This window comes from Atractosteus spatula, chromosome 18 (genome assembly GCF_055471065.1).
Source record: "Atractosteus spatula isolate fAtrSpa1 chromosome 18, fAtrSpa1.hap1, whole genome shotgun sequence".
NCBI classification, from domain to species: Eukaryota; Metazoa; Chordata; class Actinopteri; order Semionotiformes; family Lepisosteidae; genus Atractosteus; species Atractosteus spatula.
Window position 1 is genome coordinate 5,815,579 of NC_142723.1, and position 22,038 is coordinate 5,837,616.

At 51.9% G+C, this 22,038-nt stretch overlaps 1 protein-coding gene across 1 annotated transcript; it reads left to right on the forward strand.

Annotated features, from left to right (window-relative positions):
- Window positions 1-1,156: 1,156 nt before the first annotated feature.
- On the forward strand, window positions 1,157-21,789 carry ern2 (endoplasmic reticulum to nucleus signaling 2). Its single transcript, XM_088936531.1, has 22 exons — window positions 1,157-1,501; window positions 6,129-6,246; window positions 6,327-6,360; window positions 7,275-7,347; window positions 9,004-9,076; window positions 9,521-9,643; window positions 9,951-10,052; window positions 10,618-10,879; window positions 11,878-11,956; window positions 12,042-12,195; window positions 12,668-12,780; window positions 12,882-13,052; window positions 13,546-13,762; window positions 14,011-14,101; window positions 16,827-17,016; window positions 17,659-17,755; window positions 17,843-18,042; window positions 18,662-18,809; window positions 19,031-19,158; window positions 19,853-19,976; window positions 20,064-20,131; window positions 20,427-21,789. Exons 1-22 carry the CDS (start codon window positions 1,439-1,441, stop codon window positions 20,616-20,618), a joined length of 2,820 nt encoding a protein of 939 aa, XP_088792657.1. The 5' UTR covers window positions 1,157-1,438; the 3' UTR covers window positions 20,619-21,789.
- Window positions 21,790-22,038: the final 249 nt, after the last annotated feature.

Sequence of the window (22,038 nt, forward strand, 5' to 3'; positions counted from 1 at the left end):
GTACCAGCAGGAGATGCCAACGTGAAGGGATATTACAGCAAGCCAGTCTTGAGACAGAGCAAGAGCCGGCATTAAACCAGCCCAGGCCTACCTTTGGACGTGGATCATTTATTTCTTGCTGGACACATAGGGCTGCAGGATTAGCACAGTGAATGAGATGCTGGTGTCTTTTCCAGCAGTGGGGGGAGCTTCCATATTTAGTGCGCCAGACAAGGCCCGAGACCATCACAAAGCTTGACCAGCACTCAATTATGTCTCGTGTTTTAGAAGGAGGGAAGGGGTTGTCAGAAGTGGTTCGTACTAGAAGTACTGGTGGCCTCTGGGCTAGGTTTTGGGTGGCCTGACACGAAGAAGCTGAGGACCGCCATTTTGACAAATCCGCTGTACAGGTGAGCCCAGCTTTCGCTAGCGGACCGGGGTGTATCGGTGACTCGGCCAACACGCAGTTTTAGCTTGGCCAAATGCAGCGGCAGCAAAATGTCCCGACCCACACAGGTCAGCTCGGGGATCCAAAATGAAAAATCTGAAGCTAATTATCGTCTGTTCTTGTGGATCTTAACAATGACCCACTCCTCCAGCACCAGAACAGTACCGACTAGAGTTTTAACCGCCGTGGTCCTGACACTGCTGGGTCACGCCGGGACAACAGCAGAGCAGTTTCCCTGGGCATGCAGAACGTGCCTGAACGTCGGGAAGTCATTACTGTTCATGTTAGTTTAGATTTTATCTCAAATACACAAGCTGCGTACGATTCTTTTACAAGTTCTGTTTAAATTCTTTTAAACAGATTTTTTTTAATGAGTTGTTGTGTATGTGGTTTCACAGCTTCACCCTACCAACGGTGGCGGTATCTAGGAGTATTTACACAGTTTTTAAGTAAAACCACAGTCGGGACTTCCCCGTTTCTATTACAATCTCTATTATTCTTCTTCAAAACGGGCACACAAAAGGAGCCCTCTGTCTGTTATTCCACGTGTCGCAACCTGACATCCAGCATTTTCTAAGGTTTCCTCCTGCTTCCGGAAAGGTCAAGCGGTGGTTGAACGGCCTTCTCCCTGAATCCGAGCTTCTGATTGGTTGCCCGGGAGCGGCGGCTCCGCCCACTCACTTTGCCAGACCAAGTCTAGTGTTTGCGTGACGTCACCGGTTCCGTCCCATCACGGAAATGTGGAGTGTTTGTTATGATCCGGTGGGTTGCAGTGTCCTGTCCTGCGTGGACTGTTGCACCTTCGAAGTTTGTGAGGCTACCAGTGAAATTCACAATAGCAACGGGACACAATGGGTACCGAACAGTAACCGGATTAAAATGGCGCGGACATTAGAAACGGGAAGAAAAAAAACTTTCTATCATCGAGTTTCTGAGTGGGAATTTTTAAGTCGCTTTTAATTTGCAGATCCATTTTTAAACCGATTTCACTGTTCAAAAAAAGTGCGGACAATGAAGCTGAAGGGACGGTCGCTGCTGTTTCTGCTACTGCTTTTGGGAGGAGAAATTCTTCAGGTAGGATTTGAGAACCGTTTGACTCGCCAGCCGGCTCGGTTAAGGGAAAGTGTGGTTATTTCTAGACCTGCAGAGAGAGTTTTCCAACCTGATCACCAAAAGGGACGAAACTAGAACTAGATGCAGGAAGGGATAAACCTGGGGTCACCTAATTAATAATTTTCTAGTAATTTGTATAAAATGCAGTGTGTACGAACTACGAAATGAACGGTCATCCCGAAATTAAAGTGGATGAAACAAAACACCCCTTGTGTAAAATCTGTCCCTGTTGAAAATCAGGATATGTTCTTAAACCAGGGCTGTCAGATTCAATTCCTGATGAGTCTCCTGTTTTTGTTCCTCATTCTCAGTTACACATTGGGTTTAATCTTGTACTTAACTGGGTGATTGTTTTATTTCTCCAAAGTATTTTATAAGTACATTCCAATGAGGTGAATGTTTCTGATTGTTAAAGACCTTAAGAAACATCCAGTATATGTCAGGAAAGAATTACAAGAGGTTAATTGTTTAATTGACAACTCATCTTGGAAGCAACAGGAGAAGACGCTAGGCTAGGCCCTCCAGGACCTGAGTCCGAGACCCACTCTGAGGCTTGCTTCCTCCTTCCTCAGTGTCTCTCTGGTATTGAGCACATGGTGGGTTTGTCTAGACAAACTATATTTGCAGTCTCTCTCGCCTGACTGGCACAGGTAACCTCTTGTTCTTCTACTGTTCTTGGGCATGTGTGACAGAGCTTCCCAGTGTGTGCAAAGAAGAAATGTTCAACCTTAACCCCAACCCTGATGAGTCTTAACCCCAGGCACTAATGGGCAGCATCGTCACCCATGCATGAAGTTACTTTTGAGGCCCAGTTTTATGCTGACTCTATACCCTGAGATTTATTTCGGAGATAAACCAGGTGGCTTGGTGAAAGTATGCATTTTTAGAATCACTCAGTGTCTAAAGCTTATTTTGCTTTGTTAATGTCTTAAACGCTAGGGTTAGGTGCGTATCTCAGCACTTAGTGTGTTTGCTTCTCTGTTTAAATGCGTTTGCTCCTAGCTCACTCTTGTGTTTCACTCCTCGAGCGAGCGCCCCACTCTCTGCACAACTGTGTGCTCGTGTGACGGGGGCAGCCCTCCCTCATCCCTGCTGGAATTCGATCCCGATCGCTCGTGGACCCCAAGCATGCACTGTCTGTGGCTGCCCAGATCCTCTGCCACTGCTGAGTTTCACCTTGTATGGATTTCGGGGGGGGGGGGGGGTGTGACATCATTTCTGCAACTCTCTGTTGCACTCAGTGCCATGTGTTCAACATGAGCCACGCTGCATCAGCAGCCTGTCGGAGTCAGGGGCTGTGCAGTAGCAGCACTGCTGAGCATGTCACTGCCAGCTTCTCTCAATAGCAGGCAATGCAGTTTCCTGGCTGCCATGTGGTAAAAGAACAATTTGACTGAGTCATGGCCATGTGCAGTCCTCACAGCCTGCAGGCTCGGGCTCTGTGTTGAATGGCCAGGGAAGAGGCTGATCATGCTCCTGGACCACAGCTCCTTCAGGACGGAGCCTTCCAGTGGTCCGATGTGTCCATGGGTACTGCCAGCCATTGCTTGCCCCGCCACAGTGTGCCGCAGAAAAAGCAATTGCTGAGGTCATCCCTGGGTACTGTTGCAGAGCAAAGGGGGGAAGGGCGGGTTAATTTGTGCCCATTTGTACAGAAGTGTATTGCTTTCATCAGATGAGGAAAAACTACCACAACAGCTGCTGGAGAGTGCATTGAACAGAAATCAAAATGCATCCTGAGTTGAGCAGGAGAAATCACGCTGTTGAAGCAAAAAAGCACAGCCCTCCAAAACATTAAGTGCAAATGCCTGCCTGTGAAAGATGGGGTAGAGTAAGGCAACAGGTGTAACAGATCCAGGAGCTGGGAGGTGGCTTAGATGCCTTGGCCTGCAGCCCTGCACCCAGCGATTAAAACCGCTGTGTACTCTGCGGCTTGCGTCCATAGCTTCATCCTGAAAAACTAGACCTTCGGCTTTGTCACGGCAGAGCAGATCCGGGGACAAACATAACGGCCGAAGTTGAAGACGGATCAGGAGAGAAGCTCTCCTGAAGGTGTGGTGTGTTGACTCCCACCAGGAGGCATCTAGGTGATGATACCAGCTGCAGGGCAGGGGTAGAAAAACAGGCAGGGGGGATGACCAGCAGGACAGTGGCTTCCAGCTTGCCAAAGTGCCCGATCTTTACACAAGCGGAGGTGAAGATGTGTTAAAATCATGGTACTTGCCAAAAGCACAGCCTGCACTCGAGTCTGAAAGCCGCCATAGAGCCGAACTCGTCAGACTGCCAGTCCCCCCTGTGTAAATATAGGCGAGGCTCCTGCCTGCAGTCACGTTTTAGTGCCTCGCCTGCTGGGCTGTTTAAGCTCAGCTCCAGCTCGCCGCACTCGCCTGCAAATGGTTAATCAACACGACAGAGGACGACATAAGGCCACCTCTTGTTTTCTGGCTTCGTTTCCTGTCTGATTGTCTGCCTGCGTGTCTGATGGTTGTAGAGGCCAGTGAGAGGCAGAGATCAGGGGGCGCACGTGGAAACCGCAAGGAAGTGCATTTTAAACCGAGGAAGCGTGGAACAAGCTGCCCAGGCTGTTTTTATAAGCAATTTGTTTTCTTTCAAGAAATGGCCGACTGAGACCCTCTGAACCGTGAGCTCCTACTTACCAAACAGTCTGGATGAGCCGAACCGACCTTATCCTGTAACCTGTAAAGTCAGCAGTTGGAACAGCCTGAGCGCTGCAGCTACAGATCTGGGCAGGGAAGCAGCGAACAGCTGGGGTAGCTAAGAAGGGCAGCCGGCAAGGGCAAGGCAACCTTATCTGACAGACCGAGGTGGAAGGGAGCCAGGGGATGAACACAGAAATTCTAACTCTCCCCTGCTTGCTCTGCTAGGAAGCTCAGGCCTGGAGATATAACTCACTTAGGCCTGTAACCGTGAGAGCGCACTTGTTTAAGCCACAAGCTTTCCTGTCAGTTAGCCTCTGCGGGCTGGAGTTAGGCCACCGGTTTGAAGGATAGGGGACTGCCTTTTGAGTCTGCAAACGATCAGCCTCCTCCTCTTAAGGAACTTTAGTGTTTATATGGGCAGGTGTGCTTACAGTGGCGCACACTGCTATCTGTGGTTCTGCAAAGGAAGGCATGGGGGTGAGGCTGTAGTAGCGCTGTTCGTGCTGGGCACGTTGAGGTGTGTGTGTGTGAGTGAGTGAGGTCAGTGCCTGGGAGGTGGAGGAACGGGGGGAGTTGAGCTCTTGAGATCCAGGATATCCTGGTAGAGGGACCAGCCTTTTACAGTCAGCTGCTCCCTCATGCTAAGCATTTCCATACACACTGCTGCACAGTACTGGCCTGCCTGCTCAGTCTACAGCACTGTACGCTTACAGCTCAGTATGAGCAGCATGGCCAGTCCTGCCTGACAGTACTGTACACTGTATATTACAGAATAGACTGAACTAACACTGCTTTGCAGTTACAGCTCAGTATAGACTGTTCTGGACTAAGAGTACTGCACGCTAAACAGAACCGTATAGACTGGGCTAGACTGACAGTACTGCACACTTACAGCTCAGTATAGACGGAATTGATAACACTGCACACTTCACTGCCCAACTTCTCATGATCAGAAACAGGTTCAGCCTATTCTAAGCGTGGGAGGCCTGTCCTGCCAGTTCCTGACCACACTGCAAACACAGAACAGCCAATCCAGACCAGTCGCTCACAGGGCAGACACAACCACACACACTCACCTCAGGGATCTTCCCAGCAGCTAATTCACCTACCAGCTTGTCTTTGGACTGTGGGAGGGAACCGGATCACCCAGAGGAAACATGCAAACTCCACACATACAGCACTCCAGGAATTGAACCCAGAGTCCTAGCACTGCAGGCAGCAATGCTGACCGCTGTGCCATCTTGCTGCCCACCTCCTGTCATTCCTATCATTTCTTATGTTCTCATCAGGAAGAATTTCAGGCGTTGATTACTTGAACCTTGTTTCAGAATTCCTCCCTGGGTTTATGTGAAGGCAAAGCTGTGCGTAATAGATAGATAGATACTTTATTGATCCCGTGAGGGAAATTGCAGTGCAACAGCAGCTTAACACAGACAACACAGCCACAGTGTAACGAATGATACAATAATAATAATACAATACATACATACAATCAGTACAGTGAGGGGTGCACAAAAAGAGTTACTCACAGTCCAGGACACACAAAGAACAGACTAGAACAGAATAGTACGCAGAAAAATCGTATTGCACATATGGATATAAATATAGATGTAAATATAAATATAGATGTATTGCACGGGTCCCTGGCATATATTGCACAAAAAACGGTTGTGAACGTGAAAAGAAAGAGAGCAGATGTAGCAGTAGATGTGTTCAGTCCAGAAACAGGTCCCTGTCAATGTTGCCTCTGCCCAGACGCAAGGAGGACGCGTTGTACAGTCTTATGGCAGAAGGCAAGAATGACCTCCTGCAGCGCTCCCTGCCACACTGGGGATGAATCATTCTCTTGCTGAACGTGCTCTTCATTTCTACAAGCCTGTCATAGAGGGGATGGCCGAATGTCTCTCTCGCTCGCTCCCTGTCTCCAGGGCAGGGCCGGCAGCTCGGTGACGCTCCCGGAGACCCTGCTGTTCGTGTCCACGCTGGACGGAAACCTCCATGCGGTCAGCAAGCAGACCGGCGCCATCAAGTGGACCCTGAAGGAAGGTCAGCCCCCTGTTCGTCCTGCTCGCTGTGCTGCCCGGAAGTGTCCGTCGCCCTCTGACAGCTCTTCTGTTCTCTTCCAGATCCCATCATCCAGGTCCCGGTGTATTTGACTGAGTAAGTAAGCTGGGCGTAATAACATGGGCGTCACCAGCTGTCATTATGTTCGCAGCAGGAGGAGCAGAAACAGTTGTAATTATACTACAGGTTGAAAATCCTTTATCCGAAATTCCAAAATCCAAAAACCTCCAAAATCCGAAACTCTCCAGCTCACAGTGATGTCATCGATGACATACCCTCTCCCTCAGGTTTCTCGGACCTGATGGAGTTGGTAATCTCTGGGGCTGCGTTTATCTTCAAGTTTGTAAGCGGCGATCATCATGTTTTGTTTTGTTTTTTTTTGTACAGTAAGTACAAAACGTTATTTTTACTTGAGATCTGAATCTCACCTCCATGTGTGAGTGTAACTTGACTAGCGTCATTACTTGTAGATTACTTTAAATATAAAATGCTGACTTTTTTCAGTTTTCATTTTATTTACCTGTAATCATATTCAATGCTTTGTTTTTATAACTTACATAAAACTTAATAAAAAATAAAAATACGAATGGCGTACGTGTACTGTAACCTTTGAATCAAAACATGACATCGTAGGTGGAGACAGATATCTTACCTTTCTGATGGTATTATGTTTAAAAATGTATTAAAAATGTATATAAAACTACATTCAGGGTATATGTATAAGCTATGTAATGTAAATGGATATCGTGTTTAGACTTGGGTCCCATCCCCAAGATGTCCTATTTTATAGATGCAAATATAAAAATATTCCAAAATCCGCAACACTTTCAGTCCCAGGAATTTCGGATAAGGGATTCTCAACCCGTACTAGTAGCAGTAGCAGAAGTTGGCATCTTTGGCAAATGAAAAGGACTGGAATAACACCGCTGTGTCTGAGGCCTGGTTCTGATAGAGAATGGCACTGGCAGGCTGGTTCTGTTGGTTCTGATGATCTGTGTGTACTACTCCAGACCTGGCTTCCTCCCGGACCCCAACGATGGCAGCCTGTACGTGCTGGGAGGCAAGAACAAGGAGGGGCTGATGGTGAGTAGGACAGCAAGTCAGCCGTCCAGCTGGAAGGAGGGAATAATAAGGAAAAATGTAATTGTCCAATTTTCTTCGGCGTGCTCAATAATGAAAGCCCCATGATATAATAAACTGAGATGTGTCATAGGAACCTGAGGTGATCTGGGCTCTTGCTCAGAGAGCCCTGTTAGGACTGATCCTGGCTGCCCCCTGGTGGAGAGAAAGTGTAAGACACCTTTCAGATGTTATGAGCTTTCAGGCAAGGTTGGGTTTTGAAATCCTGTTCACCAGTCTTCCTCAGAGAAAATCACTGCTGTTCATAAAGGCACAGAAACAGAATGCTCAGAAACTCTTTAATTTGCAGATTTTGCAGTTCTTATCTGCTTTTAAATAAATTATGTTGGTCATCCAGATGATTTCATACAAAAGTGTATTAAACTCAGCTTTTGCACCTTATATCCCACTAGATTGTTCTCAGAGACCTAGTTTCCTACAAACAGTCTATACAGCTAATGTACTATGGATCAAAGAGCTTTTTTTTTTATTTGTCCTGGATTATTGTTAAGGGTTTGCGGGAGAAACTATAGGCAGGACAGACAGTTACGTGTCCGTGTCACTAGTTTTCCTGCGAACATTAGAGGGAATTAGTGGTACAGCTGTTCTGTTTCTGAGGTGCTGCCTCCTCTCATTCTGCCTCAGCCCGGGCTCACATTGTGCCAACATGTGGCTCCAGAGAGCCAGTCTGTGTTGGGTGGGGTTGTCCACGCCCTGGAAATGAAGAGCCCCAGTCCTGCAGATTTTATAGTCAACATTTACTAAAAAAGATCTTTCAGATGAGATGTTAAACCGAGGTCCTGACTCTCAGGGGTCATTAAAGATCCCCGGGCATTTCTCGATAAGAGTAGGGAGTTATCCCGGTGTCCGGGCTAAATTTCCCCCCCTTGGCCTTTACCGGGGCCTCCAAATTGTCCCCATGTATGATCGGCTTGCACTTGGCCCACGATAGACTGGCGTCCCATCCAGGGTGTACCCTGCCTTGAGCTTGTTGCTTGCCGGGTAGGCTCCGGCTTCCCGCGACACTATATGGTATAAAGCGGTTTGGCAAATGACATGATATTTACTAAAGGCTTTAAACAATTGTGCTGTAATCAGTTATGCAGGCAGATCTGCTCAATTTTGTTACCCAAAAATATAGTGAGCCCTGCAGTTTCCCAGGCACCCACAGGCTTGCGGTGCTGTCAGTGATGGACGCACCTCTTCTCCAATCAGAGCAGATCTTCCTGCAGGGGGCGGGGCTCCCCATGACACGTGGCAAGGGGGGGTGGCTCAGAGGTGGGCGTGTCTGTGTGTGAGTCTGCCCACACTTCCTCCCTCTCACCTGTTTGTCAGTTTTGGAGTTTGGAGCTCAGAGCTGCGATGTGTTCAGCAAGATGTGCAACACGCTCAAATGGCAATTCCCTTTGGATGGGTATAGCAAAAAAAAAAAATCAGTTCTGTTTTTTGTCTTTTCTTTTTTTAAAAAGAGAGGGTTGGTTTAGAGTGACATGTAGATAGGGGCTCACCAGGGCCGGGGCAGCAGACCCAGGTAATGATGAAGCGATTCGGTACAGTGCAATAGCGGGGGAGTGTGGAGGAGGTGTGCAGGTAACCCGCAGGCTGTTTTTCTCTGTGCAGAAGCTGCCGTTCACCATCCCAGAGCTGGTGCAGTCCTCCCCGTGCCGCAGCTCTGACGGAGTCCTCTACACAGGTGAGAGGCTGGCCTGGCCTTCCTCAGCCCAGATGTCTCGGCGCCTTCGGTCTGTTGATCTAGTAATAATAACAAGGAACTTTGTTTTCTGTAGCATCTCTCCTAAAAGGAAGCCTTAAAGCACTGTGCAGTAAAAACCCAGGGGAAGCAATATTCAGTATAAAAGAAAGAGTACAGCAAGATACAGCAGACATCATCGGATCCAGGGGAATGTCGCTTGAAATCAGTATGTTTAAAGCAAGGTTCAGAAACAGTGCCTAATCAAGCCTTTCCATGATGAAGTGAAGTAACTGACTCCTCTGCTGGAAACTGCGAGTACAGCTGGGAGATGCCAGGTTGAGCAGATTCCAGCCCTGTCCAGTTGTTCTCGGGGGGGGGGGGGCTGTGTCTGGTGTCAGTCCTACACCGCTGGGATTGAGAAGCTGTCTGCTCTGTGGTTTCCAGGGAAGAAGCAGGACTCGTGGTTTGTGGTCGACCCCCAGACTGGACAGAAACAGACCAGCCTGACCACCGGCTCCTCGGATTCCATCTGCCCCTCCGCCCCCCTGCTCTACATCGGACGCACAGGTCTGCCCTCCCCTTCCCAGCTGGATACTTCCCGCTGCTTTCCTTGTTTTGCAGGGTTTTGTAAGGTGGAGAGTTTCTTTCCTTCACGGGTATTCCCAGATCCTATCGGTCTGTGTTGTGAGAGATATGAGCAGAGTCTACTCATCTGCTCCCAGCAGATTACCTGGTGCGAGTGCGCGTGCGAGTGCGCGTGTGAGTGCGCGTGCGCGTGCGAGAGCGGGTGACCGTGCGAAAGTGAGAGTGTCGTGTGCGGCTGGCAGTACGTGGACTGAGGGCCTCTGGCTCTTTCTTTCCCCTTGGTTTCCAGAGTACGTGATCACCATGTACGACACGAAGTCACGCGAGCTCCGCTGGAACGCCACCTACAATGACTACTCCGCCCCTCTGTGGGACGACAAGTACGACTACAGTACGTGCTCCGCCTGCTCTGTCGCCCCGTGGGTTACACTGCGATGGTCTCAAGGTCACACACGGGGACACTTTAGCCCTGTGGTGTGGAAGGTGTTCTTTATTTAGGGGTAGTTTTGCACAGACTGATGAGTCCCGGACTAAATTAGCATGGGGTTAACCAAGGAAATTAGTGCTTTTAAAAAACTGATGTAGCTTGAAACTCATGTTAGATCTTTGAATTTCACCGATTCTGCAGGAGGTAAAGAGTCTTCTGGTTCTTTTCCTTCTCTTGCTTTAGTGATGTACTATTGACCAGAAGGCTCTAATTCACTGCTGAGCGTATGAGGTCTTTGAGGAGCTTGCTTCAGCACTGTAGTAGCAAGTTTCTCCGGGTCAGATGATAACAAAACATGTGGATGTGTCCCAGTATCTGTATCTCCCAGTACACCGGGGGTATGGATTTAAAAGGATGGATGTTTCTTACCCTTTGTTGTGCAGAGTTGAACAGAATCATGTTGTCCAGCAGCTGGTGTTCCTCTCGTAACTGTGCAGTGTCCCATGGTGCTTTCTGTGCTTCCCTGCAGAGATGGTGCACTTTGCGTCCAGTGGGGATGGGCTGGTGGTGACAGTGGACCGGGACTCCGGCGACGTGCTTTGGATGCAGAACTATGGCTCCCCTGTGGTGGGGGTGTACCTGTGGCTGCAGGACAGCCTGCGGCGGGTCTCCCACCTCAACCTGGCCATGGAGACCCTGCGCTACCTCACCTTCACCTCCCAGCACATCCACACGATGAAGTGGAGCTACCAGTTCGTCAGGGAGCAGGCCAGCACCAAGACACAGCTCATGTAAGATGGAGAGAGGGAGGGGAGGGGCTGAGAGAGGGGAGGGAGGGGTTAAGATGGGGAGGGGAAGGCTTGAAGGGGGAGGGGCTCAGAGGGGGGTGGCAGAACTGGGGGTGTGGCTGAAAGAGTGGAGAGGTAGGCCTGAAAGAGGAGGGGCTGAGAGAATAGAGGGGAGGTACTAAGAGAGGGGAGAGGAGGGGAGGGGCTGAGATGTCAGAAGGGGGAGGGGCTGAGAGAGATGGACGTGGAGGGGAGGGGCTGAAAGAGGGGAGAGGAATGTCTGAAGGGGGAGGGGCTGAGAGAAAGACAAAGCAGAAGAGTCAGGAGATGAGCAGGCCAACAAGAGGACAGACTGTGAGAGAGCGAAAAAGGGAGGTTATGAGAAATGCCAACACAAGTGTTGGGAGGGAGATCAGAGTAAGAGAAGAAATGAGAGGCTGAGAGAGAAGAGGCCTGGAGTGGTAGAGACAGGCTGTGACACCAAGAGACATAGTGCCCGCACTCATTTTGTGAGTACGCTGTGATGGAGTGCTTCTGGGTGGTCATGGCCAGTGTCACTGTGCCACTGAACGCCCTACAGCTTCTGCTCATAACAATTCCCAGTTTATCAGTCTTTAGGCTTGATACTTCTTGTTGTCAACCATAAAACGTGTTGTACAAAGTTGCCTGGGGACTACAATACAAACTGTGCTGGTGTGCATTCATTAGCAAATTAATTAAGATAGAGTGAGAGGAGTGCATCTTGAGTGCACAGACTGTGGCAGCCTGCTCAGGTGCTTCACTGTGTCTTGCCTTTTATCAGAGTCCCTTTTCGTACTTTGCCTCGTAACTTGTTCTTTCCTGTTGTGTTTCAAGAGTTTGCTAGAAAGAAAACAATACGACAGACAGACAAACCCTAGGAGAAGGAGAAGGACCAGTTTGGTCTCCTCAGACGCAGGAAGAAGCACTCGGCCGGCCAGAGAGACTGGGATAAAAACCGCGCTTGTGTTTCTCGCCCTCAGGCCCAGCCTGTACGTGGGAAAGTTCGACTCGCATTTCTACGCCTCGACTTCGCTGGTCCACGACGGCGTGGCGATTGTGGTAAGCCACAACCTCACCGGCTCCCCCCTTGGGTCACTCCGACAGCGGGGCGTCTCCCGAGTGACGGCTGTCCTCTCTCCTGCAGCCGCGGGGCATCACGCTGGCGCGGATCGAGGGGCCGCTGACGGAGGGGGTGACGGTGCGGCAGGGGGGCGAGTGTGAGATCACCCCCAGCACTGACGTCAAGTACCCGCCCGGCAGCACCACCAACACCTTGCAGAACCAGTGGCTGCTGATCGGTATGTCCTGCTTGCAGCTGTACATGTCTGTGTGTGTCTAGGTGACTCGTGCACAGTGTGACAGTGCGTGGGCTTTGGCTGAGCTTTTCACCAGCTTCAGGTCCAATATCCCGGACAGAGATAATAATAATAATTGCTTACACTTATATAGCGCTTTTCTGGACACTCCACTCAAAGTGCTTTACAGGTAATGGGGACTCCCCTCCACCACCACCAGTGTGCAGCCCCATCTGGATGATGCGACGGCAGCCATAGTGCGCCAGAACGCTCCCCACACACCAGCTCTCAGTGGGGAGGAGAGCAGAGTAATGAAGCCAGTTCAGAGATGGGGATTATTAGGAGGCCATGACTGGTAAAGGTCAATGGGAAATTTGGACATCAGGACGCTGGGGTAACACCCACAAAAGTTTGCACGCTGCCTGCAGTCTGAAGGCAGTCAGTCTGCATCCATCTGACGGGCTGTGTGTTGCAGGTCACCATGAGGTGCCTCCTGTAGCCCACACCACCATGCTGCGAGAGTTCCCACAGAATTTACAGCGCTCCAGCGAGGCAGTAATCCCTCCCAGCAACTCGCCCTTCAACCAGGTGAGTGGGAGTGATGAGGAGCGGCCCTGCGGAGCTGCCGGAGTGATCAGGTGGGCCAGGCTTTCACCATCTCTCTCTCTCTCTCTCTCTTCCTCCCTCAGTTCCTGGCGGTGAACGAACCCCCCGCTGCCACTGACCCAGAGGACCAGGGCTCCCCCACGCCCCGGCTGAAGGCCGTCCTCCTGGAGACCCTGAGCCAGGACCCCCTGGCCCTGGCCCTCCTCAGCCTGCTGCTGGCCGGCTGGCTGGCCTTCGCGCTGACCTGCTCGCGGGTGGGTGTGTGTATGTGGGTGGAGGGGGGGTGGGCTCTGCTTTAGGGGGTTTCAGTCCCTCTCCAGGTTTCTCACAGTGTCCCTGTCTCTCTGAAATTCAGAGTTGGCATGACTGCCTGACTGATGAATTACAGTATTGCCAAAGATTTTCAACAATGTATTATTATTATTATTATTATTATTAGTGAGGATCACTCACAGTTCTGTCCTCGGTTCCGTTGCCCTTACCCTATTAGGTATGATAGCCATTCAAGTTCTGATAGGAGATACAGAGTCCTCTCTGGGCAGCAAGGTCAGCCTGTGTCCAGTTTCTATGTCCAGGTTGTGGTCACTGAGCCTGTACTTTGTGAGGGTCTGTTTCGCCTTGTTTCTCGGCCTAGTTAGGTAGTCGGCCAGAGTTTCGTGTCGTTTCAAGGCGCGATACCCAACAGGCTTGTGTGTGTGTGTCTCAGTGGCTGAGGTGTAATGGGTCAATGCCTCTCCCTCTCCTCAGAGGATGGCCGGACAGGAGGAGGTCCAGAGGCAGCAGCTGGAGGAGGCACTGGAGTCGAGGCTGCAGAGCTTGCAGGCCCAGGAGATCCCCATGGCTGCTGCAGATACAGCGCCCTCCAGTGGCGCTCGCAGCAGCAGTGACTCCAGCAAGATGAGCGTGTCCAACGGATCAGGCCCCCCCAGGTCGCCTCGTACCACCAGCCCCCCTCTGGCTCAGGGTGAGAGACTGCTCTGCGTGAAGCAGCGGTAGTTTGCGTTTTCTGCTGTGGATCAATTGCATGTACTGTACTACTACCTGTCACGGTGCATTTCTCCTGCACCGACGTGCTAAAATCAGCAATCATTGAATTCAGTTCCCCAGAGTTCGGCGGAACCCATTCCGATAAGTTTCCCAATGAGCTCCTGCAGTGTGCTGTTTTTCTTACCAGGCGAGATGACACAGGGCGTTTCTGTTTTTCTGTTGCAGACGAGAATGAGGAGGAGGTCGTGGTGGGGAAGATCTCGTTCAATCCCAGTGAAGTGCTGGGTCATGGGGCTGAGGGCACCTTTGTTTTCAGGTATGCTGGACACCTCACAGCATGGTCTCCATTGTGTGTAGCACTCAGGAACTGAACCCGGCCTTAGTGCAGAGTGAGCGAGACACTACGGTGCACAAGACTGCAGGTGCAGTGTGCGTGTGTGCTGATGTGTGTCTGTGTGTGAGAGACTGCAGGTGCAGTGTGAGTATGTGCTGGTGTGTGTGTGTGTGAGAGACTGCAGGCGCAGTGTGAGTGTGTACTGGTGTGTGTGTGTGTGAGAGACTGCAGGCGCAGTGTGAGTGTGTACTGGTGTGTGTGTGTGAGACTGCAGGTACAGTGTGCTGGTGTTTGTGTGTGTGTGTGAGAGAGACTGCAGGCACAGTGTGAGTGTGTGCTGGTGTGTGTGTGTGTGAGACTGCAGGTACAGTGTGTGTGTGTGCTGATGTGTGTGAGACTGCAGGTACAGTGTGTGTGTGTGCTGAAGTGTGTGTGTGTGAGACTGCAGGTGAAGTGTGAGTGTGTGCTGATGTGTGTGTGAGAGACTGAAGGTGAAGTGTGAGTGTGTGCTGATGTGTGTGTGAGAGACTGCAGGCGGAGTGTGTGTGTGTGCTGGTGTGTGTGAGAGACTGCAGGCGAAGTGTGAGTGTGTCCTGGTGTGTATGTGTGAGTCTGCAGGCACAGTGTGAGTGTGTGTGTGAGACTGCAGGCGCAGTTTGAATGTGTGCTGATGTGTGTGTCTGAGACTACGGGCGCAGTGTGAGTGTGTGTGTGAGACTGCAGGCGCAGTGTGAATGTGTGCTGATGTGTGTGTGTGTGTGTGAGACTGCAGGCGCAGTGTGAGTGTGAGTGTGTGTGTGTGAGAGAGACTGCAGGCGCAGTGTGTGTGTGTGAGAGAGACTGCAGGCGCAGTGTGTGTGTGTGAGAGAGACTGCAGGCGCAGTGTGTGTGTGTGAGAGAGACTGCAGGCGCAGTGTGTGTGTGTGTGAGACTGCAGGCGCAGTGTGAGTGTGTGTGTGTGAGAGAGACTGCAGGCGCAGTGTGAGTGTGTGTGAGAGAGACTGCAGGCGCAGTGTGAGTGTGTGTGTGTGTGAGAGACTGCAGGCGCAGTGTGAGTGTGTGTGTGAGAGACTGCAGGCGCAGTGTGAGTGTGTGTGTGAGAGAGACTGCAGGCGCAGTGTGAGTGTGTGTGTGAGAGAGACTGCAGGCGCAGTGTGAGTGTGTGTGTGAGAGAGACTGCAGGCGCAGTGTGAGTGTGTGTGTGTGAGAATGCAGGCGCAGTGTGAGTGTGTGTGTGAAAGAGACTGCAGGCGCAGTGTGAGTGTGTGTGTGAGAGAGACTGCAGGCGCAGTGTGAGTGTGTGTGTGTGAGACTGCAGGCGCAGTGTGAGTGTGTGTGTGAGAGAGACTGCAGGCGCAGTGTGAGTGTGTGTGAGAGAGACTGCAGGCGCAGTGTGAGTGTGTGTGAGAGACTGCAGGCGCAGTGTGAGTGTGTGTGTGAGAGAGACTGCAGGCGCAGTGTGAGTGTGTGTGTGAGAGAGACTGCAGGCGCAGTGTGAGTGTGTGTGTGAGAGAGACTGCAGGCGCAGTGTGAGTGTGTGTGTGTGAGACTGCAGGCGCAGTGTGAGTGTGTGTGAGAGAGAGACTGCAGGCGCAGTGTGAGTGTGTGTGAGAGAGACTGCAGGCGCAGTGTGAGTGTGTGTGTGTGTGTGAGAGACTGCAGGCGCAGTGTGAGTGTGTGTGTGTGAGACTGCAGGCGCAGTGTGTGTGTGTGTGTGTGTGAGACTGCAGGCGCAGTGTGAGTGTGTGTGTGAGAGAGACTGCAGGCGCAGTGTGAGTGTGTGTGTGTGAGAGACTGCAGGCGCAGTGTGAGTGTGTGTGTGTGAGACTGCAGGCGCAGTGTGAGTGTGTGTGTGTGTGAGACTGCAGGCGCAGTGTGAGTGTGTGTGTGTGTGAGAGAGACTGCAGGCGCAGTGTGAGTGTGTGTGTGTGAGACTGCAGGCGCAGTGTGAGTGTGTGTGTGTGTGAGACTGCAGGCGCAGTGTGAGTGTGTGTGTGTGAGACTGCAGGCGCAGTGTGAGTGTGTGTGTGTGTGTGAGACTGCAGGCGCAGTGTGAGTGTGTGTGTGTGAGACTGCAGGCGCAGTGTGAGTGTGTGTGTGTGTGAGACTGCAGGCGCAGTGTGAGTGTGTGTGTGTGAGAGACTGCAGGCGCAGTGTGAGTGTGTGTGTGTGAGACTGCAGGCGCAGTGTGAGTGTGTGTGTGTGTGTGTGAGACTGCAGGCGCAGTGTGAGTGTGTGTGTGTGAGAGACTGCAGGCGCAGTGTGAGTGTGTGTGTGTGAGACTGCAGGCGCAGTGTGAGTGTGTGTGTGTGTGTGTGAGACTGCAGGCGCAGTGTGAGTGTGTGTGTGTGAGAGACTGCAGGCGCAGTGTGAGTGTGTGTGTGTGAGACTGCAGGCGCAGTGTGAGTGTGTGTGTGTGTGTGTGTGAGACTGCAGGCGCAGTGTGAGTGTGTGTGTGTGAGAGACTGCAGGCGCAGTGTGAGTGTGAGTGTGAGTGTGTGTGTGTGTGTGTGTGTGTGAGACTGCAGGCGCAGTGTGAGTGTGTGTGTGTGTGTGTGTGTGAGACTGCAGGCGCAGTGTGAGTGTGTGTGTGTGTGTGTGTGTGAGACTGCAGGCGCAGTGTGAGTGTGTGTGTGTGTGTGTGAGACTGCAGGCGCAGTGTGAGTGTGTGTGAGACTATGTGCTGATGCCCCTGTCTCCCCTGCAGGGGCTGGTTTGATGACAGGCGGGTGGCAGTCAAGAGAGTGCTTCCGGAGTGTTTCGACTTTGCCGAGCGGGAGGTACAGCTGCTGCGAGAGTCCGACGAGCACCCCAACGTCATCCGCTACTTCTGCACCGAGCGCGACCGCCAGTTCCACTACATCGCCATCGAGCTGTGTGCCGCCACACTGCAGGAGGTGAGTCTGCCTGTCTGGCGCCCCCTGCTGCCTGTTACCTGTCAGGACAGGGCAGGCTCTGGCCAGCCTGGCAGGATGGGTCCTCACAGACTACGTCCGCTGTTTTTCTGTCTGTTCCTATTGTACATCTTATAGTTATTCTTCTTCTAGCTCATGGTTGTGTTTTTTTTAATGTGGACAATAATTGAGCGTCCTGAAGTTCTGTTTGTCAGAAGAGCTCATGTACTGTGGGAATGCTCCCTTCTAATAGAAAAAGAACTTCGTTTTTCATTCCCGCAAGGGAAAAAATTGCGGAATCTGCTCTTTGAATGTGGCCGAGATACATTTTTTTTAATGGCACACCATTCGCCATTGTCTTTCGGAGACGAATTTGGCTAGTGTCCCCTTTCTCTCTGAAGTTAGGTATCTTTTGACATGACTCTGCAGTCCCACCAGGCCAGAAGCGCTGATTCAGGGGTCGTAGACTTTTTCTACTGGTGGGGACTGGTTCTACTGGTTAGCCCTGACTAACTCTTCAAGGGTTAAAGAGTTCATTACCCCAGTTAATCAAGTACAAGTCTATTGCATTTGGAACTGATGAAGCCATTGACTGTAGTTCAGAGCGATGGTGTGGGTTTGATTTGAGACTGATGGCTTTTCCAGTACGTGGAGGACCAGCAGTTCCAGGCCGGGCTGGACGCCGTCAGTGTGTTAGAGCAGACCATGTGCGGCCTCAGCCACCTGCACTCCCTCAACATTGGTAAGCCCACCTGCCCGTGTGTGTGCCTATCCCAGAAGGCATTTCATCGCACCGCCCCCCTCACCTGCCCTGTGCCTCCCGCCCTAGTGCACCGTGACCTGAAGCCCCGGAACATCCTGCTGTCGCTGCCGGGGGCCCTGGGGAGGGTACGCGCTGTGATCTCTGACTTCGGGCTGTGCAAGAAGCTGCCCGCCGGCAGGCACAGCTTCAGCCTGCGCTCCGGCATCCCGGGAACCGAGGGCTGGATCGCCCCGGAGGTTCTGCTCGACCCGCCGCGAGACCACCCGGTGAGTCCCGGAGCATGGCGTGCACGCAGGCAGGAGCCCCGCAGCTCGCCACCGGCAGCCCACTGAGGCTCCCGGGATGGGAGACTCCTGGGAAAACTAAGGTTGCTGCTGGAAGAGGTGTTAGTGGGGCCAGCAGGGGGCGCTCACCCTGCGGTCTGTGTGGGTTCAAAAGGCCCAGTATAGCGACGGGGACACTATACTGTAAACAGGCGCTGTCCTTTGGATGAGACGTAAAACCAAGGTCCTGACTCTCTGTGGTCATTAAAAATCCCAGGGCGTTTCTTGAAAAGAGTAGGGGTGTAACCCTGGCGTCCTGGCCAAATTTCCCATTGGCCCTTACCAATCATGGCCTCCTAACAATCCCCATCTATGAACTGGCTTCATCACTCTGTTCTCCTCCCCACTGAGAGCTGGTGTGTGGGGAGCGGACTGGCGCATCATCCAGCTGGGGCTACACACTAGTGGTAGTGCGGAGTCCCCATTACCTGTAAAGAGTTTTGAGTGGAGTGTCCAGAAAAGCGCTAAATTGTGAGAGATTATTATTATTAGCATTTCACTATGTGGCCTATTAAAAAAGTGCATTCAAAGTGAAGGCCGCATGTCCCCTGTCTCCCTGCAGACCAGCGCAGTGGACATCTTCTCGGCCGGCTGCGTGTTTTACTACGTGGTCTCTAGGGGGCAGCATCCCTTCGGGGACACCCTGCGGCGCCAGGCCAACATCCTCGCCGGAGAGTACAGCCTCGACTTCCTCATGGAGGACATTCACGGTGAGGGGCCGCGCTGGGGGCGAGGGGTTGAAGACCGGGCTGCTCTCGGCCCCTGTCGAGACTCTGAAACGCTGGAAGGCAGCGGCGGTGTGCGAGCTGGGGGGGGGGGGGCAGTGGGTCTCGGAACGGCGTTTCGCTGTGGCTTGGCGGCATCCGGCCTGGGCCTCCCTGCCCAGTGCTTGAGCTCCGTCCCTCTCCCCCTCCCTCTCTCTCGGGCGCAGACGACGTGATCGCCAGGGACCTGATTGGGCAGATGATCAGGGCCGAGCCGCAGTCCCGCCCCTCCACCGCCTGTGTGCTCAAACACCCCTTCTTCTGGAGCCGAGAGAAACAGCTGCAGTTCTTCCAGGTCAGTCCCCCGTGGCCCAGCGAATCAATTCAATTCAGTTCAATTCAAGGTGCTTTATTAGCATGACCGATGGGTACAACTAGTGTTGCCAAAGCAAATAAAAATTCACATGAAACAAAACAGAAAATAAAAGTACAATAAAATCTACAGACCTATTACAGACATTTACAACAGACATGTCATAAAATATTTACATATACTGTAAACATATGGAGCATTATTGGGAGACAGACTCACTGTTCCTCAGGCTGTGACAGGAGATCACATACGTGATCACATACATACATACACGATCGCATGATTTGTGGTCGGAGATGCAGATCTCTGACCACAAACTGGTGACGCCACGCTGTGTAGCAGCAAACGGGCTGCTATCAGTGAGCATGGAATAAAGTTCAGTATTGGATTCGCGCAAATGCAAGGTATCCGTCTCCATATCAGCAAAGAACCATTCATCCAACTGGAATTTCTTAATTGCATTGTTCCAGATCTTCTGGATCTCTAGTATAGGGAGCGCGACAGTCTGATTCCTGAACAGACTTTCTTGTCCCTGTACAGTATGTAGGCTTAATGGTAAAATAGTCACACTGGTGAAAACTTGTGGAAGCCTACAAGGATCAGTGTCCACTCCGACCACGCACCTTTGAGGTGCTCCTCAGCGATCCTGCCCTTAGGGTGCGTCCTTGTGTTGCAGGATGTGAGTGACCGCATTGAGAAGGAGCCGGCCGACAGCCCCATCGTGGTCAGGCTGGAGTCCGGGGGCCGGCCTGTGGTCAGGACCAACTGGAGAATGCACATCTCTGTCCCTCTGCAGACAGGTCAGCGTGCTGTGTGCCGACGTGTGCCTTAGCGTGACCGCGGACGCTCAGAGTTAGGACGTGACGGCACTGTCTTCTCCCCCACAGACCTGAGGAAGTTCCGGACTTACAAGGGACACTCGGTCCGCGATCTGCTGAGAGCCATGAGGAATAAGGTGTGTATATCTGACCTAAACTCAAAGACCCGGGTGACATTCCCCCCCCCCCCCCCCCCCCGCACTTAATATATATAGGAAGACTATATACACCTGTCAGAAACAGTTCTTAGGTCCCGTGTGAGTTTCCTGTCCTATTCCTCCGTTTGTGGAGTGACGGGCCGGCAGAGTGAGTGAGGCCTGATGCAGACGCTCTGTGTGCTGGCTTGGTGGGGGCAGACGTTCCTGTCGGAGTGCGCGTGGCTCTCGAAGTGCCCCGTGCTGTGTGACCGACTGTGGCCTACCTGTCCTGCAGAAGCACCACTACCACGAGCTGCCCGGGGAGGTGCAGGAGACGCTGGGCGAGGTTCCCGAGGGCTTCGTGCTCTATTTCACCTCCCGCTTTCCCCGCCTGCTGCTGCACACCCACGCCGCCCTGCAGGTCTGCTCCCCCGAGCGCCTCTTTCACCCCTACTACCCGCCCGCCCCCAGTCCCGCGCCGCGCTGAAGCAGCTCGGAGCCCCGCCGCCGCCTGCCTGCGCCTGGGGATCTCTCCCGGAGCACTCTCGCGGACCCCCAGAGCTCGGTAAGCACACACGTGCAGCTTCCCTGTCGGGGGTCCAAGGGCCTAGGAGAAAGTGAGGCCAGCTGGCTCTCACCCGGGCACCCTGCCCTGCTCCACGTCACGGAGAGAGCCCTGTGCAGGCTGGGACTTGCCTTCATGCACTACGGCACCAGCTGATCCCCCCCACCCCACCCCCCGCCACGCCCAGCTTTCTCCCTCCCCTGCTCAGATCCAGTGACCGTGACCGGCCCATGACTGGGCAGATGGACGACGACTCTTCGGGGAGGAGTGATGGGGGCTGCCCCACACCGGCTACTTCCCCCGCGCTGACACTGGGGCTGTGGGGGTTCGAGAGAGCTGCACCCCGTCCCAGCGGTGTGGGCGGGGGGCCTGCACCCAGCCATTGGTACATCAACCACAGCGGGGGGGGGGGGTTGGGTCAGATCCTAAAATGACCTTTTTCCCCTTCTCGATTTCTCAATGATGTGTAAACTGAAATTGATTTTTATTTTTTGTAATGAGAGGCTTTCATCGCCAGAGTGCTGCGTGTTGCTGTAGCCTCGCACTGACTGTTCCCGACAGGCACTACTATTTCTCTCGGCACTCTGGTTTATACTGCTGTTTTGAGGAGAAAAGATCCTGGGACAGTGAACACATTGCCAAAGTTTGTGTTTCTATAGAAAACCTATTTAAATGTATTTATACTGCTGTATATTTTCACTAGGCCGGGAAATGGTTAAAAAGCTGATTGTAATTTCTTTTCGTTAAGCTAAAGACCTAAATTGTGTGGTAAAGGTGGGCCGAGTGTGATCTTTAGCCACCTGGTCTCACAGGTTCAGCTGCAAATCTTCCTCTCAGACTTGCAGATCTACACTAAGTGACAGATTTTCCCTGATTTTTATCATTTCTCTTAGCCCACAGTGATTTGAATTATTTTTTTATATCAAAGTACTGTAGCACAGGATGGGAGAACACAGCCCTTTGGTATTGAAAGACAGGCACTGCATTTTTAACTCACGTTTTCCTAAAAGATTTTTCATGCTTGTAAATATTTTTACGATGAATGGCACTAGGGACACTTTTGTATGGAAATTCTGAATAAAGGGATAGTACCGGAGTGGCACTTTTTATCAAAAAAAAGTCTATAGAAATACTCTCCTCCGTTCCATTGCAGAATCATTATTTAGGAGGCCTTCACCTTGCAGTGAAACTAATTTTTCCTGCAGGAAACAATGTTATTCAGACATTTTTAAAGAAAAACTTTACCACTGTACATGGGGTCATTTTCCAACCACCTGAATTGGCACAGCTGATTGTGATTTTTACAACTTGGCTCTTTGTTATGAACCATGTAACTGCACAC